At 41.9% G+C, this 19,284-nt stretch overlaps 1 protein-coding gene across 2 annotated transcripts in view; it reads left to right on the forward strand.

The window, feature by feature from the left end:
• Positions 1-2,244, forward strand: part of GPBP1 (GC-rich promoter binding protein 1) — a 38,624-nt gene extending 36,380 nt beyond the window's left edge. For both annotated transcript variants that reach the window (XM_033085608.2, XM_033085609.2), the window contains 2 exons: positions 585-687; positions 1,772-2,244. In XM_033085608.2, coding sequence (XP_032941499.1) covers positions 585-687; positions 1,772-1,930 — 262 coding nt within the window. In that variant the 3' untranslated portion in view covers positions 1,931-2,244. The remainder of the gene's footprint in view (positions 1-584; positions 688-1,771) is intronic.
• Positions 2,245-19,284: the final 17,040 nt, after the last annotated feature.

A 19,284-nucleotide genomic window follows, 5' to 3' on the forward strand; every position in this document is an offset into this window, starting at 1 on the left:
CCCTTATCCCAAAATTCTCTTCTAGCTGTTTGAGCTGAAATACCAGCATGTGCTGTTAGCTGAGACTGAATTGTGAAGAAGCCTGGCATGGCTCTGACATTAGCATGTGGTATAAAAAAGAAATCACGAGACCATTGCATCCTGACTTTGTTTCCATCAAGGGCCACCAGTAATACTCATGCTTTGTTATTTGGGAAAGCCTGCATAGTCCCTCAGTATGTCTTTGTCTCTTCATACTGTTCGCAGGGGAGTACATTCTGCTTCAGTAACATTTATAAGTTGTGTTAAGAAAATACGTTCTAACTGTTCTATCTGACACAGATCTCTTGCCTTATAATGAAGGTATAGTTTTCACCACATAGAGTGGTAGAATAGGGTCATCTTTGAGGGACCTGAGAACTCAGCTTCCATGCTTTACAAACCTTTTACAAGACTTTGAACTCACACTTATGTAAGAGTTTGTTTAAAAAAATACCAGCAAATTAATCAATGCATTTATTACAGGTCTTTAGACTTGTATGTAGGGAGAGCTTGAAATGTCTGTGTGTAGCAAATTCCTTAATGTTGTCCTTCTTAATTTAAAGGTTGTTAAAGGAGATGGGCTGGCAGGAAGATAGTGAAAATGATGAAACATGTGCTCCACTAACTGAGGATGAGATGAGGGAGTTCCAAGTCATTAGTGAACAGGTAAGACTAAGTTAATTTTTTGCTATAAACCTGTGGTTAGTTACCATAGATGCCTACCTTTTGAGAAGGATCTGCAGTAATTTTTATCATTAGGGATGTTGCTGTTCCACTACTATTTCAATACTGTGCTTTTGGAAGTATAATTGCTTAAAAAATAGGATATCAAGGCTCAGGTCTATTAACAAAGCATCAAGGGAAGGGTAGGGAGTACTTCTGAGTAGTTTCAGTGTTGGTGGTGGTAGAAGTGACAAGCTTTCAAACTCCTCATCTTAGCCTAAGGAGTCTTCTTTCAAGGTTTTTATGCAGTTTCTGTGCTACTCTGAGAGCTGCATTTTCTTTTTTGGGAATTGGGAGACATTAAATTTACCAGTAACAAAGTATGAAAAGGCAATCTAGACTTGATTTTTCCGGGGTTTTTTTTAATAGTTTATTTTCATTAGGAGTGTTGAGTATACCTGTTGGGGTTAGTGGGAAAGAGTCAGAAAGGAGAATAGCATGTGGTGCTAAATCTGAACATTTGATATTTCCACTTGTGTCTAGCCACACACATACTGAGTATGGAATATTGAACTCTGAAGTGCTTGTCTTTGTGCACACCTTCTGCATGATATTGGAAATGCAATAATTCCTTTCTTTTTTACAGAATCAACTGTTTCCTTTCTCTTCAGTGTCTTTGACTTTCCAATTGTTGAGATACCCACTCCCCTCTGCAGCATCTCTTCTGGGCCCCTTCTTTATTGCCTCTTGCCCTTCTTAGCACAGATGTTTGCAGCACTGTAGGAAAGGGGACTGGATTGCAGGGAGAGACCATGGGGAGGAGGGATCTCTGGGGCAAGATGTGTGGGAATGTGGGTGAGAACAGGGTGAACTCTCGTTGACTGCAGCAGTTCAGCACAGCTGGAGACACTGGGATACAGTGGCTGGCCAGAAGTGAACTCGCAGAGGAGTTAACCTTTCTGTGTACATATGAAAAGCTGTGGATGCAGTGTAGCCCAGAGGTGAAGATATAAAGAGTGTTGAATTGAGACAGACTGTTGTGTTTGGCGTTTTCTTTCTCTAAATGTGTCATGTTTTCACATTTCAGTTACAAAAAAACGGCCTTCGGAAAAATGGCATTTTGAAAAATGGCCTCATCTGTAATTTTAAATTTAGCACCTGGAAAAACAGCACTTTCAAACCTGCTGTGGAGAATGAGGATTCTGAGACAAGCAGCAGTGATACATCAGATGATGATGATGTGTGAAGACTTCTGTAACACCTATAGAAGCCCATTTATTCTCGTGAAAATTTGGGGATTTTTTGTCCAAAAACAAAAATTATAATTTGTGTAGTAACATGCCCACTACAGGAAGAATGATGGGACTTTTCTCTGAAGGAAGCAAGGAATGTTTTGTTGGGTGTGTTGAAAATCACTCTAATTTCTCTGTAAGCGAATGTTATAGAATGAGGCCTTGTGGCCCAGCATTGACTTTCATCACTGAAGTGTTTCTCTGACTAGCAATGTGACAATGTTACAAACAAGACTTTCTCACTTAATAATAAAAGCAATGGATTTTATTATGTCTTGCAAAGCTTCTGTCTTAAAATATTTAAGAGAAAAAGGGGCAGCTTGACACAGCACTTGTTTTCCTTACCAAGTCATTTCTTTCTTACAGTGGAAATCAATGAGTCTACTTTGTCCACTCAAAAAGGGCAATATAGCATGTTGGCTCTTTTCCTTAACTGAGTTGTTCTACAAATAACTGCTCTTTAGCTGTTTGTAGTGTTGTTGTCATTAATGGCAAAAGACCCTGATGTTACAGTTCCAAATTTCTAGAATTAACTTTTAAATTGAAAGTTTTAAAGGGTATAGCAAGACCTTATTCTCACAGTGACTTGTGGGAAAATAAGCAGTTTGATTTTACTATTCAACCTGCAGAAAAATCATTACACTGACTGGATTTTTTTCACTACATGGGAAATAAATTGATTTACAGAGTATTGTCTTATTACATAGCCTCATGGGTATTGTTTTTTAAACTGCCAAGTTTTTTTTCATTTATATTTATTACATGCAGTTTTGCATTTCAGCAGTGCAGTTGTGCATTTCAGAACAAGGCAAAAATGCTTTCATCACCAGATCTTGCTTTTATAGCAGCAAAAGTATATGTGTGCAATAACCACCTGTTTTGCTTACTCTGTGTCAGAGTTTTTCTTTGTGATCTCACATATAAAAACCAATATTGTATTATTTATAGTTTTATTTGGTTTTTTTTAGTTCTTTAAATATTTTCCACAGTTGTGTGAGCTATGTAGCATGAATTCGTAAATGCTACTGCTCTCAGGGGTGTCACATATGTTTATAGCATAGCATATATATATGCACATATATATAGACACTTCTCTGTCAAAATGTTTTTGAATTCTACTACTTCTTAAATTATTTGCAGTTTAGAACTTGAAAGCAAAAATATTTATAAAGTTTAGATTCTGTCTCTATTTCTTTAGGGACATACTTTTTTTATAAGGTGGCATCAATTTCGGGCCAAATTTGGTATGTTTCTCTTTTTGATTTATTTTTAATTTAAATAGATATTTCAAGAGGTCAGTTTTGTATTAGAAGAGGCTTGCAAATGTTGATGTAGTATTTTGGCATGGTGTATTGAAATACTCCATTTCTAGTCTCAATTTAAGAGGATAAAAATGTTTCTTTTTAAAAAGAAAATTGCCATATCTGTAATGATATTTTTCCAACTTGCATGCCTTATGCACCTTTCTTCTTTCCTTCTTCTGATTTTTTTTTTTAACTGACTTTGACACATGGGTTTGTTCACTTTTTGGTTTTTACATACTATCAACGGGATCTTCTGCCTATCCTAATTACTTACTGATATATGGATGCACTATTTTAATACTAAGGGGAAATGGTTTTGCCTTGGCATTTCTCAAAGTGGGGTGTAGGCTTTCCTCCCCTTCTTTATTCAGTTTAGTAATAAGTGTCACCTCAGTAATTAACTCTCTTGGAAGTTAATATAATTACAGAAGAGCTGTGTTAAAATTGTATAGAAATTTGGAAATTTACAAGTTGCAACTGAGAAAATTCTCTTTAGGGGAAGTAGAAGTACTAGTCATGTTTGGTACTTCTTTTTTGCTAGTTTATATCCTGAAACTAGTGATGGATGCGCTGATTATAATGAGCTGTGGGCAAAGAAGGTAGCAGGAATTGGGCAGTGGCTTTGCTTTGTGGAGTGAAACACTTTTACAGCCTTCGTAACTTTTCTGTGTGTGGTTTCTCCTCTTGTGTCTACTGAGACTTGTGGATTAATTTCTGGTCTTGTACAGTGGTTGGTTCTGCCATTTCAGAGACCCTTCAGAAGTCTGTTGGCCCCTGGCTTAAATGGTTATCTGCCTCCTTTGTTACTTCTGTTCACCCTTCACAGCGGTGTGAGAATGGGTGAGATTTGGTTAATTCCACTGAGGATCTGGATTCCCTTATGTTATATTTACTTATGACAAAGCTGAGTAGACTATCTGTCATCTTATTTGTCACCTTAAGAAACTCTTAATCACTTACTGGGGGAACTCTCTTAGTTTTTTATTTTCCTGGGAAATGTCACCCAAAACAATGTTTAGTTTTCATAAAATGTATTAAAGCATTTTATTATACCACTCCTCTTCTTTTTTTCAGTGCTTAATGATGTAGAGGGGACTGAATCTGATTCTCTAGTATTGAATAATGCAACTTTATCCATCTTTGACTTTGTTCTTTCCCAGAGCAATTTAAGTAGTGCATTGACCTTTTTGTTCTCTCCTGTGTCAACTATGATCCATTCCCAGAATAAGTCCAAATAAGTACTTGTTTTTCTGCTTGAGCAGGTGTCTGCCTTAAAGGATTGAGAAGTTGGTGGCTAAGCTTGCCCATTTCCTTAGTGGGCACTAGTAAGCCTTGGAGATAGTTTGTCAGAGCTGGGCTGACAGAGCTTGACTTCATTGATGGTAATCACAGGTGGCTGCATGCAGACATGATTTGAAGTCACTACGATTTCTCTTCATCTTCCTGGCTTCACTGGCAGAGAACCATGTATGCCTGGTTCCCTGTTCCAACTCTCTTCAAAAGCAAACAGGAGTGATCAGTCATTTGCTGATTTTTCTGATCTGCTGCAGGTGGAGAATGTACTCTCTGCCTGCTACTGGCATGGAGGGTACCTGACTTTAGAGTGGGAGCTGGGGGTCCTTTGCCTCATCCCATATGACCAGAGGCATCCCTCACTGACTTTTACAGGGCCTTTCTCTCTCTGAAGGTGTAAGAGAAGGGAGTTACCTTTGCTGAAAAGTGTTAAAACTACAGTAAAGCCGTCCGCTGATTCATATCGGTTCCAGTCAAGAGTCTGTAGATTTTAATTGTCATCGCAGTCTTTGAGAAATGTTACCAAATGTGAAGGAAATTAATTTTTATTCTCTTATTCAATTGCCTGTGGGGGAAAAAACATCTGTTTGATTTGAGATGGGAACCTCAGCTTTAATGTTTATTTTTTAAATATTATCTATTTTTCAGTAAATACATTTAAACTGCTGACTGCTAGAAACTGGAAGGAGAGTTTAGTCAAGGATGCCTTTGTTTTTCCATTTTCAGTTTGCTGCTAGGCAGCGGCTGAGGCAATTTACTCAGCTTACAGGGAACTTTGATCTGATTAAGGATTATTGCACCTGAGCACCAAGGATTACTGCCTCATTAGCATAATAAATGTACTGACTAGCTGGTCATCTTTCCTCTTGTTTTTTCATCAATGAGTTTTATATTGTAAACTGAATGAGATTTGTTTCGTAGCCTGGATCTCTCTGCAGCCTTCCTTAGAGGTACCTGGAAATACATTTGCTAAACCAGCACTGGCAATGATCTGCAAAGCAGTCTGGCTCTGGATGGGGCCCGTCAGTGTCAAAAACTCTTCTGTCTCAAGAGGTTTACACTTACTTGAATGGTTTGTAAGCAAGTTCTGAGGTCTGTCTCTTACTGGGTTATCATCTGGAAGACATCTCCAGACTAAAGAAAAAGTCATTCATTCAACCAGTGGGTCAGTAGAATTTACTGTTCTGTTACTGAGTTCAGCATCCACCAGTCTGTGCTTCCATTGCAGTCTCTTGTGCAGATCAGATCACCTCATGGATGTGAGAGGTCTCACAGGACCTATAGCAGCATGCATTCCTTAAATTGCTGAAAAGATATCTTACAATAAGCTTGCATTCTTTTTGGATATTCTCAGTATGCAGCTATTTATTTCCCTGGTACTGGCATGATTTTCATAGAGAACTGCTATTCCATACCTGCAGGACAAGTGCTCATTTAATTCTGTCTCCGATGCATATGAAAGATACAGCTTTTGAATGAAAGAGTGTTTTTGGTAACCGATGATTGCTGATGTCCAGACAGGCATCTGCTTAACAGACTGGTGGAGCTTGGGTCAGTATGGGGGAACTTGAGTTTCCCTTAGGAGATGTGGGGAGAGAACTCTTTCTATGAGAACTCTTTCTGCAAGACACTACTGAATTTTGGCTTGGGAAGCAAAGGGAAGCAAACTCCTTTCATTCTGCCAGGAAGTGTCAGATTAGAGAGCTGTTGCAAGAAACTCCACATGCTTGAGAACTTGGACCAGCCTAGTGGCCTGAGTTATTCCATTTTGCTAATTTATCAGGCCGGTGGTGTGCTGTCCTGAGTTGGGATCTTCTAAGTCTATAGGTTGTGAAACAGAGCTGTGCATTAGGTACCAACACAGGGCTCCTGGCTGGTTCTGAACCCAAAGAGTACCCTTTGTTGCCTTAGTGTTACCACAGCTGGGTCAGGGACGGTGGTGCAGCTTTTCCCCCAGTCAGCTACTTGATGTAGCCAGTACAGGGGATGATGTGCAGCTCTGCTCCTGCTTACTCCAGCATGGTGGCTTTAGTGTTGTAGCTTCCTTCCTCCTTTTGTGTGGTAGCTTCAAGTCTGGGGCGCTGTGCTATTGTAATCCTGTGTGTTCCATCTCCCATGGCTTTCTGCTGAAGTGAAACCATCTTTAGCTATCAAGGAGAATCTTGTCTGGGCTCAAGTGACTGCAATATGGATAGGTGAAAAATAGAGCTTTGAGTTTTCTAGCATACACATGCACATACTGTATGGCATAGATGTGTTCTATTATAATGTGAAGGTAATACAAGGGGACATTATAGAATTGTTAGCAGTAACTTATTTTCTGTGCTTGCCATTTGTGCTTGGTTGATGTTACTGGTGGCTCTTGCCATGAGTATCATATTTTTTCTTGGCTTAAATTATAGCCAGGCTGAAGGGCCTCTTCCTCAATGACTGGATTAATTTTTTGTTTTTCTACAACATTGCTTTAGGTAACAATTCATGCTGTTTGAAAGGATAATGAAAATGAAAGTTGTCTGAAATGAGCTGATCTGTAAGGAATTGACATACACTATAAGCAGTTGCTGAGTCAAACCACTAAGTTCATGCAAAACTTCATTACCAAAAGCTGAGAAATACTTCTGTCTGCATTGGAAAGCTGTTTCCAAAAGAAGCTCAATGGATGTAAATTACACAGATATTTTACTAAATCCTCATGTGAACATTTATTTTTCTTTGCTTCAATTTCCTTTATTGTCCAGCTCCAAAGTGGGCATGCACAAATAACCTTTGTGCAGAATAAATAAATTTTCTTAATTGAGATAAATGAATTAGTTATTCTGAAAATGCAATTCATAAGTATCTTAATGTTCCAGATAAATGATAACTCAGTATTATTTAGTTTTTAGTCTTTCATTTTATACAAACCACTGAAAAACAAGCACATTGTTGTAGGTGAATCTTGTAGTACTGGCTGTGGTTACCTTATGTTTCCACTGGAAAAATCTGTTCCTAGTCACTTCTTAATATACTGTGGGACCAGTTTTCCCTGGCTGACCAAGCCCCTCAGCATGCAGCTGCAGTCTGACAGAGCCCAGCAGATGTGCTGAAGGCAGATATGATTGTGGAGAACTCAGTGGCAAAAGAGGGAAAAAAATTACAGTGATAAGGTAAACATGAGCAAACAGTCTCATAATTTTGAAAGATTAAGGTCTGCAGTAAGTTTGTCCTGATCATGTAGCTGGAAAGTGAGTCTTCTGATGCCAGTGAAGTGTTCCTTTCTGCTCTTAGTGGCTGGTTTTGTGTTAGATTACCGCCAACATTTGTTGCATGTGATGATCCTAGATTAGAGTGTTTTATTGTAAGAAAGTTAATGTCTTCACTGTTTTGTGTAGAGGTTTGATGGGGTTCTCTTATTTCTTGTTCCTTTCTTTTGTTAATGTTGAGGAAACAAGCTGGTCAGGACACGCCAGGTTTATCAATGAGTAAGCAAGACCCTGATTCTAGTGGATGTTTGTGCAAATTCTTACCTTAACCTTGGTAGTTTACTTACTTGAGGAAAATGGACCATACTGCTGGCTAACCACAAGAATACAAAGGTAATTTTATGCTGAGGGACTTGGCAATGCTTGAAGGACAGAAGTACCAGAGGAGGGGAGTAGTTCTGTGTTCTGTGCACAGCATGGATGATGTGTTAAGTAAGTAAAAAACTCTGTTAGGCTCATGCATGCCAGGTGAGTGGTATGTGCTTATGCAGTTAAAAACTTAACAGTAACACATGCCACTGAAGGTTGCAGGCTGCATGTGTTTGTACTTCCTGGCCTTCAGCAAGTTTCTCTATTTATAATCTTGACCTTGATTTTCTTTGAGTATCTTTCTTGTGCCACTTAACAAATCACAGAATCGCTAGGTTGGAAGAGACTTTCAAGATCATCGAGTCCAACCCGTGCCCTAACACCTCAACAAGACCATGGCACCAAGTGCCACATCCAGTCTTTTTTAAACACTTCCAGGGATGGTGACTGCACCACCTCCCTGGGCAGACCATTCCAGTATTTTATCACTCTTTTCCATAAAAAACTTCTTCCTAATATCTAACCTGTATTTATTGTCCTTGGTGCAGTTTCAGGCTGTGTCCTCTCATTCTGTCAGTGCTGCCTGGTGAAAGAGACCAATGCCTCACCTGACCACAGCCGCCTTTCGGGAAGCTGTAGAGTGGTAAGGTCACCCCTGAGTCTCCTTTTCTCCAGGCTGAACAACCCCAGCTCCCTCAGCTGTTCCTCACAGGGTTTGTGTTCCAAGCCCCTCACCAGCCTTGATGCCTCCTCCGGACATGCTCAAGTTTCTCAAGGTCCTCCCTGAACTGAGGGGCCAGAACTGGACACAGCATCCAAGGTGTGACCTCACCAGCACTGAGTACAGGGGAAAGAATGACCTCCCTGCTCCTGCTGGCCACACTGTTCCTGATACAGGCCAGGGGCCATTGGCCTTCTTGGCCACCAGGGCACACTGCTGGTTCATGTTCAGTCGGCTCTTGACCAGTACCCCCAGGTTCCTTTCTGCCTGGGCACTGTCCAGCCTCACCATCCCCAGCCTATAGCATTACAGGGGGTTGTTGTGGCCAAAATGCAGGACTTGGCACTTGGACTTGTTAAACTTCATCTTATTGGACTCTGCTCATCCATCCAACCTCTCTGCAGAGCCCTCCTGCCTTCCAACAGATCAACACACACTCCCAGCTTAGTGCCATCTGCAAATTTACTAATGAAAGACTCAGAACTCTCATCCATGTCGTCAATAAAAACATTGAACAGAACAGGTCCCAGCACGGACCCCTGGAGAACACCACTGGGTCTGATCCCCAGCTGGATGCAGCACTGTTCACCACCATGCTCTGGTCTGTCCATCCAGTCAGTTCTTAACCCAGCACAGAGTGCTCCTGTCCCAACCACGGGCTGCCAGCTTTTCCAGGAGTATGATGTGGCAGGCAGTGTCAAAGGCCTTGCTGAAGTCCAGGTACACAACATCCACAGCCCTTCCTGCATCCATCACGTCACTTGGTCATAAAAGGAGAGCAGGTTGGTCAAACATGACCTGCACCTCCTAAACCTGTGCTGGCTGGGTCTGATACCCTGATACCATCCTGTAGGTGCTCTGTGATGGCACTCACTATAAACTGTTCCATTACCTTACCAGGTACCAGGGTCAGGCTAACTGGCCTATAGTTACCAGGATCCTCCTTGCCCCCCCCTTTTTATGAATGGGTGTCACATTGGCCAGCTTCCAGTCATCTGGAACCTCCCCAGTGTCCCACACTGCTGATAAATGATGGAGAGCAGCTTCACAAGCTCATCTGCCAGCTCACTCATCACCCTGGAATGGATCCCATCTGGGCCCATAGATTAATGAACATCCAAGAGGTTCAGCAGTTCTGTGACTGCCTACTACTCCCTGACACCATCTACCATCCCAGGAGCACAGTTGTCCTGAGGACAAGCCATCAGTCCACTAAAGACTGAGGCAAAGAAGGTGTTAAGTACTTCTGCCTTCTCCTCATCTGCAGTTACAAAGTTCCCTCCCACATCCAATAGAGAGCAAAGGTTGGTCTTACCCTTCCTCTTACCGACAATATAATTGTATCCTTTACAAAAGTTGTCAAGTTCAAACTGAGCTTTGGCCTTTTTATTTTTTTTTCTTATGTGCCCTAGCAGCCCACTTAAAACTTCCTGAGAGAGCTGACCCTCCTTCCAAAGATGATACATCCTCTTTTTATTCCTAAGTTCCTTCAAACCTTGTTTCCCATCCAGGTTGGACATTTGCTTCATCGACTTAGCTTTTGAAACATCAGGACAGTCTGTTCCTGTGCCCTCAAGATCTCTATTTTGTAGCACACTTACCTTTCCTGTTTTTAAGGGCTGATTCCCAAGGAACTCTCTGAATAAGTCTCCTTAATCTGCCTATCTAAAGTCTGCCCCCCAGAAGTCCAGTGTAAAAGTCTTATTGACGTTCCTCCTGATTTCACCAAATACCAAGGTCTCTATAATTTCATGATCGCTGTGCCCCAAGCCAGCTCCAATCACCACCTCTCCCACCAGCCCATCTCTATTTACAAACAACAGGTCTAACATAGTCCTTGTCCTGGTGGGCTCACCCACCAGTTGTGACAACTGTGTGTGTTATCCTCCACACACTTCAGAACTTCTTGGACTGCCTCTTTTCTGCTGTAATAAGTTCCCAGCAGCTGTCTGGCAGGTCGAATTCACCCACAAGAACAAGGGCTGGTGATCCTGAAACATTCTCCGGCTTCTTATAGAATAAATTGTCCACCTCTTCTCCCTGGTTGGGTGGATGATAACAGACTCCCAGTAGGATGTCAGGCCTGTTGACCTTGCCCTTAATTCTCACCCATAGGCATTCAGCTGCATCATCATTGGTTTCAATACCCAAGGCATCAAAATCCTCGCTAATACAACGGGCCACCCTTCCACCTCTTCTCCTTTTCCTGTCTCTCCTGAAGAACTTGTAGCCATCCAGTGCAGTGCTCCAGCTGTGTGAGTCATCCCACCACGTTTCTGTGATGGTGACTACACCACAGCTTTGCTGTTGCACCACAGCCTCCAGCTCTTCGTGTTTGTTACCCCTGCTGTGTGCACTGGTATACGTGCACCTCAGCTGGGCTACTGATTTCACCCTAACTCAGGCTTACCACCTTTGGGCCTGCTTCCAGACAGTCCAGCTGCATCCCCTTCCCCCTTCAAACCTTGGATAAAGCCCTCTCAAAGGTGGACCTGATGTTAGTTTCCTGTCATATGAATGGGAAAATTAAGACTGAAGAAGGGATGAGAAAAAAGTTGGACAATCTGTAAAGTTGTCTGTTAAAGAGCAGACACAATTCTGCTTTTCATAGGGCAGACAGCATCCTCCAAGTAACGCAGGATGGAGGACTGTGCCTATCTAAAACATGCATCACTGCTAGAATAGGGTGAGAGTGGGGAGAGAGGCCAGAGCTCTCTGAGGAGGGGAAACTGGTACTTGACTGAAATGGAGTAAAAAACAATTATGCACAGTCAGGCCTGGGTCAGCAGTGGTCAGCCACAATACAGGTTAAACCTACATCTTTTCTTCACCTTTTGGTTTGTGTTGTTTTTTTGGAGGGTTTCTTTATTCGTGTTTTGGTGTTTTTATTTGTTTGTGGCTTCGTTTTTACTTTTTAATTGTTTTTTTTTTTGTTTATTTTTGCTTTGCTTTTTTCCCAGGATTTTTTTTTTTGTTTGTTTGTATTTGAATTTTTGGCTGCTGTTAAAATTTCTGAAATGGCCTCACCTTTGAATTTTTGGTAGATTTTGTGATGTAGAGACAACCAACTGGTAGCAAAAGAACCTGCCCAGAAGCTGCTCTGTTTGGGATGAGGGAGCAGGAGTCCTCCATGTACTAGAACTCATTGGCTTCTTTCCCCTATGCCCAAAGGCAGGTAGCAGTCACAGGTAGAGCTGGCTTCAAGGAGTGAGGGGAGAGAGATGAGGCTGGTGAAAAATCTGCTCTAATGAGGAGTGGAAAGTAGTTCATAGAAATAGTGATAGAAATAAAAGAATGGAATGATAGAAATTGAAGAAATAGTGATAACTGGGGGTGAAGAGCACTCTGCAGAGGTGTGGCTCTCATGTCTGGGTGGTGGAAACATCTGGGCAAAATGAAGGATAGTCAGCTTGTCTGTGCTGGGTAGAGGGGCTTCAGCAGTGCTGCAGCTGTGGATCAGGAGCTGGGTCTGATCTGCCTGGTGGGGCTGTGGGAGCATGCAGGGGTAGGGCTGTGAGGACAGACAGTGACATCACAGCTCAGAAACATGCCTGGTAAAGAGAAGCTGCAAGGAGAAGGACCAATCATATGAAATTCAACTAAAGAAGGTGCCAGATTCTGCACCTGGGATGGGGCAGCCCTGGATGCACAGACAGACTGGGCAATGAGAGGCTGGAGAGCAGTGCCATGGAAAGGGCCCTGGAGTTCTGGTCCATGGCACCAGCAGTGCCCTGGCAGCCAGGAGGGCCAAGCGTGTCCTGGGGGCATCAGGGACAGCATCACCAGCTGGGCAAGGGAGGGGATTGTCCTGCTCTGCTCTGAACTGGGGCAGCCTCACCTCGAGTGCTGGGACAGTTTGGGTGCTACAGCATAATGAAGTTATAAAACTAATGGAGAGCAACCAAAGGAGGGTAGAGAAGATGCTGCAGGGCCTTGAGGGGAAGCCCTAAGAGAGCAGCTGAGGTCACTTGGTCTGTTCAGCCTGGAGGAGACTGAGGGGAGACCTCACTACAGTTACACCTTCTTTGGCAGGGGAAGAGGAGGGGCAGGATCCAAGGGGAAAGCCTGAAGTTATGTTGGAAGGTAAAGGCTGGATATCAGGAAAAGGTTCTTCCCCCAGATGGATTCTGAAACAACTCTTCAGTGGTCACAGCATGAAACCTGAGAGATTTCAAGAAGTATTTGGACAATGCTCTCAGGTACAGGATGTGACTCTTGGGGATGATGTTGTGCAGGGCCAGGAATTTGACTCACTTATCCTTGTAAGTCTTTTACAACTTAGCTTTTTTTCTGTGGTTCTGTGACTGATGGAAAGTGGGTGCTTACTGTTGCTTAGGGCAGACTGTATCTGATGCAGGCATCAAATACCTGCAAGTGGATGAGTGGATGTCTGAGTACTGAACAGGTTGTTTAAGCCCTGCCAAAGAGTAAACATGGAAGCATGTGGAGGAAATGTGGATGAAATTCACTGACTGAGCAGTGAATTTTACTCAATGGTATGTGGATGGGGGAGGCAGGGAAGCTGAGCAGAGGAACCCAGTACTGCCACTATTTCACTGTTAATTTTTTTTTAAAAAGGTGGTAGAACCCTTCTCTGCTGTATGAGATAGCTATTAGGATTTACCAAGCGAGGATGGACAGATTGTATTAACTAATATGCGGCAAGCCTCAGCAAAGCTGAAACCTTTTTAATGACCTCTGAAATGATGGAAGTCTTGGCAGACCTGCGGTGTGACAGAGGGCTCGGTGTTGTTGGCTTTTCTGGGAGATGAGCTGAGGGATCTGGTGCTGAGGGGGGTGAGTGGTCAGTGGGTTGAGCTCCTGCTCCACCTTACCCCTTGTGGACCCGGGAAAGGTATTTCAGAGCAGTTCTAAGGTTAGGGGTGCCCAGGAGCAGCAGCAATGTCCTGGCTGCTGTTGTGTGTCAATGCATGGCAAGCGTGAGGAAAGATCCCTCTACTGTTGAAATTTCTTCCTGAAATTTTCAAAACAATAGGATAACATGCTGCAGAGGGCACTAGCACCCCATCACTTCCCTGTACTTGTGTATTAGTTACCTGGATCTTTCAGTGTAATTCAAGCAGAGGAGAGGTTTTTGCAGTGGTGCCTTCAGGGTCTGGAAGCCAGAAGAGGGTGCTGGAGATCTTCCGCTTGCTGTCCTCATAGCTTTCGTGGAACTACTGTTGATATGGTTTTGCTTTTCTCTGCTAGTGCACCTAAGTATTCCAGGATTCTTTCAATACTTTACTATCCCAACACCTAAATGCAGAGACAATTAAACTGTTCATGGAACTACTGTGCTTTGATACAATACACGCCTGTATTGATAAAATGCGTGAAATGGCAGTCTGTGGTAGGTTGGAGCTTGGCTAATCATGTTTTCAAGCAGAACAGCCTGCATGGATAGGTCTGCTGTAAATCAAGAAGGGAAAGACCATTCTGAGATATTTTCAGCTACACAAACACTGTCCATACAAGAACATTAGTTTAAAGAAAAGATGGAAGTAAAATCAGTTGTTTTCTCAGTTCTACTGTGATTCTCCCCTGGAGTAAATCCCCTGCTTGAGGTTTGCAGATTGCTTTATGAGCTGCAATGATTCTGTTTGAAAATTTGCAGTTAGGATTGGGTAAAACAGACTTTTTTAGTTAAACTTGGCCTCTTTTGAGACGTGTGCTTGCCAATTCACAATAGGATGGTACTTTTTTACTTTAAAGAAACAGTTAAAATGGACAACAGAAAAAGTCTTATTATGATTCTCTTAATCACTAAAAGCTGACACTAGGGGACAGAAAAGATATATTTGAAGCATGCTCTCATTTTTGTATTTGCAGCCAGATTGCTTCTCTTCAGAGCTGGGATGAGATGGCTTTCTACAGTCTGCAGCTTGCAGCTCACTTCTAGGAGTTTTCTTTTCCAGTGAATTTTTATAAGAAGTTTTAATCTCTGTCTTGCTCTTCAGTTCTGGTACTGATGCATGCTTGTTGGAAATGAGTCATGAGCACTTAAACAGGTTTTTGTAGCTTTTGGACAAAAATCTTGAATTTTGAGGGGCTAGCATTAGGCACCTTTATTTGGAGATGTAATTGCCTTATTCAGAGATGGAGAGCAAATCCCTTGCTGTTTACCAGTGGGAATTAAAGACACAAAGACTGAAAACAAGACTTCATGATTTCATTTCAGACTTCTAATTAGAAGAAAATTTCTTTCATCTATGCATACCTAAGGGAGTTAAGCAATAAGATGTATTAATGTGCCAACCTGTGTCTATGGATATGAGGTGATACTGCCTCTCTTCCTCAGGGAGATGGGCAACTCTTCTCCCTAGCTTCTTCTTCAATCACGTACTGGAGAAGGAGATGCCGTGAGTGTTTGTGTCCTCAGCCCTTCAGTTCCTCATTCACATTTGTTTGTAGTTGTAGGCACATTGTCCTGCTCTGTGGGGCTAGAGAGCTGATTAAGTATTTTTATAAATAAAAATCAAAGGCTACTTGTGTAATAGAGGTCAAACATTCACACAGCAGAAAGTTCTTTTATGATAGGGCTTTTGGGATTCATACAGGTCAAAGTGAAATAAAGGTGCTCACTCTTGTCTCTGTCTCCTTGGAAAACAGCAGGTATCCATCCAAGAATGGGAAAGTGCATCCATAGATTTTTTTGGTATTACTTCTGTAATGTGGACCCCCATCTGCCCACACAAGACTTTTTGCTCTCTCTCTTGCAAGCCTCCACTTTGTTCACCATTCAAATCAGGGTCCAGGTTTTCACACCTTTGAAAAAAAAAACAAACCAAACCAAAACACACTTGCAAAGGGTAATTTGAAAGAAATCCTCTGCCCTTATCTTCTTCCAATTCTTCAATGGCTTTGTTTGCCCTGTAAGAAGAGCTCGGGTGTTTCAGTTCTCTCTTCACTCAGCAGCAAGACCCGAGTGTTTCAAATCTGAGGATTTCTCCTGATCATGCCAGAGGCAGAATAGATTACATCTTTCCCAGGTTGGTGGTGCACAGCTGGGGTGTGTGTGGTGGGTGAATCTCACTGCTGTGAGCAGATGGCACTGCTGTGCTTGAGGCAGAGCTGTACAGTAGAGGGAATTCTAACGGCTCCAGACCCATGAAATAATTTTCATTGCCTCTAAGATAGGCCCAAATAATTCCTCTTTATAGGAAAGAACATTCTGTAGTCCATCTTGCTCTGCTGGTAAAGGCAGAACACATGCAGCACACCAAAATGTGAGGGATCAGGCTGCTGAGACAGCAGGTGCTTGAAGGAAGACTCTTGGGTTGATAGTGGATGGACAATAGAGCAAGGTGAAATATAGGAGAGGTAACCAACCATCTCACAAATGTCACTGTATGATGTGATCTATGTGTGCAGCAGACTCTGGAGGTGAGATTTTAAGTAGGAAATAAAATTTTCTTCAGCTGAAATCTTGAAGTTTTCTTATTGCTAAACTTTTCATTACTTTCTGTAGGAGGTGACTTTGCAAAAATATGAAATCTATTAAAATTACATTGTGAGTTTTCTAATTATTTTTTTCTTATCCTACAGTGAACTGTTAAAACCAACACATCTGAGTGTCTGTGTATATGCACATACATATAATTCTTTAGTTGTATAAGGACTCTGAGAAGAGATTGTATTTCAGGCCTTCTCTCCTTTTTGAACCATATAATTTTTTGTGGAATGTTTCATTTTTTCTGCCTTCTCTGTTAAAGGATGTACTGTTTAGAAGTTTAACACTGTTGCTGTAGGCTCCAGGTACCCAAAGGAACGTGGTGTGGATGTAGTGGGCAGACCTGCAACTGTTGCTGAAGGTACCTGGTTTGACACAACCCGAGAAAGTTCAGAGGACTGCCTGACTGCAGCTTGTGCTGCTTTGTGCAAGCAGAATATGTCCTCATCCTCCCTCCAGGCTGGGACTACCTCTTGAGAGTAATAACAAGTGTCTCTCTATGTTTGTTACTGGTTAAAATCCTGCCTCGATGAATCAAACTATAAACTCTCTTCTAAGGCCTGAGTACTCAGAGGTTATTTTCAAGTGCGGTAGGTAAGGAATTAATAGATCTAAACGAAGATCTGGAAGACTGGGTGTAACTATGCTGTCTCTTTCCTGACTTACCTGTTCAATCATCTTCAGAGGGCACCTGTGCAGGAATAATACCTGTAGGTCTCTCTAAAAGCATTTCTTCAGTGGCTAGTTCTTGTGTTGGCCACTCCTTTTTCAGTATTACTAAACAACACATTGGCTTTTAAATACATCAAGCAGCTTCCCTCAGAGCAAGGAGGCTGGTCTGACCCCCTGAAATGCTTTTCCCATGTGTGAGGAGCATTGCAGGGCATGAGGCTGTTGCTGGGTCCATTCTGGGGCCCACTGATGCCAGTGCACCCACAAAGCACAGGACAGCTGGTTCCCCTCTTCATGACTTTTCAAGAAAACCAGTTTTGTTTTTCCTGGAGTATGTGACTTATATTTATGTTTGAACAGTGAATTGGTTTACTATGCAGGGAAATCAGAGGCAACCTTTCCAAAGGTTATTTACCATATGTCTAAAAAACATGGTGTGTAATTGAGAAACAGAGAACTCTTCTCACACAGTGTTTGTATATGCAGATTAATATATTCTGGGGTTAAAGTGAACACTTAGTCCAATGAACTCATCATGTTTGTTTGTTGGTTTTACAGACCTTACAGCGTGCTTGGGTTTACATCTGGGAAACAAAAGCAGCAATCTGCAGCCCTTGGCTTTTGTGTATCAGACCTTTCCTAAATGGAATTCAAGTGCACTTTTGCAGTAATTAGCTTTGTGTTGACATTATTTATTATATTCTTTCTAAACCATCACATGAATAAAATAAAAGGGTAGGGGCAAAATAATTTTTTTAAACCAGTACTTCTATAACTTATTACCTGCAGATCTTAAATCTTCATTTTCTTCTGTTTATTGAGAAATGTGAAGTAATTTGTATCATGTCTTATTGATTTTGAGCATTTTCATATTGATTTAAACAATTTTCACTTTTCTTTCCAGATCTCTGTAGCTTTCCTATACACAAGTTTATAAACTGTGAAGTTCCCATGCATCAAAATAATATTTAATTTGCAGCCATCCAGGGACAGCTTGATTATACCATATTTCTTTTCTACTGAAAATCAAAATTTTCTCGGATCTAAGGCCAGCTGGCAATGTTCATATAATTATGCTGATCTGTGTTTTATGAGTTTTAAAATCTTATTTTATTCTGGTTCTACAGTGTTCAACAAAAGCACTAGGTGGAATTGATCTCATAATTTTTATGATTATTATACGTAGCTGAACAAGATTTACACAGCTTTCTTCAGTAGGAACCAACAGAACTTCAAATTTCAGAATCATGCAATGGTGGAGGCTTTCAGGGACTGCTGGAGGTCACCTTTCCCAATCTTTTTGCTCTCTGGAGCTGGCTGCTCTGGATCATGTCCACATGGCTTTTGAGTATCCCCAAGGATAGGCTGACAGTGGAAACTGCCTGTGTTCACTGCTATCAGTCCATCCTCTGTGTTTGTCACCAGCAACACAAGCACACAAAGCAAGGGAAGCAGACTGGAAGCACAGTGGATAGAAAGGCAAAGGAGTAGGTTTTTCTTTGCACAAGATTTGTAGGAAACATTTTGGCAGGCCTGAACACCTGGAATTTGACTGCCTCAGAGGTGGTCCTTTTAGAGATACAGCTATTTTAGAGATATCCAATAATTCTGTGTTGTCAGGAGCGTGAGAGTTGATCCTTAGGGAGGAGGAGAGGTGGAGAGGCAGGCCTTGGGAAGACCTGTGTATCCCATCTCCAGCAGAGTGGTCACAGCTGCCAATGTGATCACTTTGTGTGCACGGAGAAAAAGGTGGTTGTCCCTTATATACTTCCAAGTTCTTCAAAGTTTAACTGTGAACACAGAAATGTTTTTGCCAAGACAAACAAGCAAGTGGATATTTAGGAGAACAAAAAATCCAAAATTCCAGAGTTTGGTGAAAAAGCTTACAAATGGTTGGAATCAGCAGCAGGTGAAAAGCTTGTGTGTTAAAACAAGCTAGAGGCCTGATAATGTCAAACACTGTTCAACGAAGGCAGGGGAGAGGTATTGGTCCCAGACAGATTGCAACCATTTATTGAAGGCATAGTTCCCTGGAATTGATAACATGAAGAATTTTGTCTGCAAGCAATTTTGTGCCACTCACTTGAAAGCAGTCTGACCTAAAATAGTGAATATTTTACAAATTGAAGAAGTATATAAGTAACTGGGGAGGACAAACATGTTAGCTCTGCATTTCTGCTGTTCCAGGGCATGAAGAAAATTACCCTTCCTGACATTCCTACAGCATTTCTTCCAATTTTTTCACAGAATGCTCCACCAAAATCGAGCCACTTCCAGGATATTCCAAGTGAGGTTGTGGGCAGGTATTGAGAAA

Source organism: Catharus ustulatus, chromosome Z (assembly GCF_009819885.2).
Source record: "Catharus ustulatus isolate bCatUst1 chromosome Z, bCatUst1.pri.v2, whole genome shotgun sequence".
NCBI classification, from domain to species: Eukaryota; Metazoa; Chordata; class Aves; order Passeriformes; family Turdidae; genus Catharus; species Catharus ustulatus.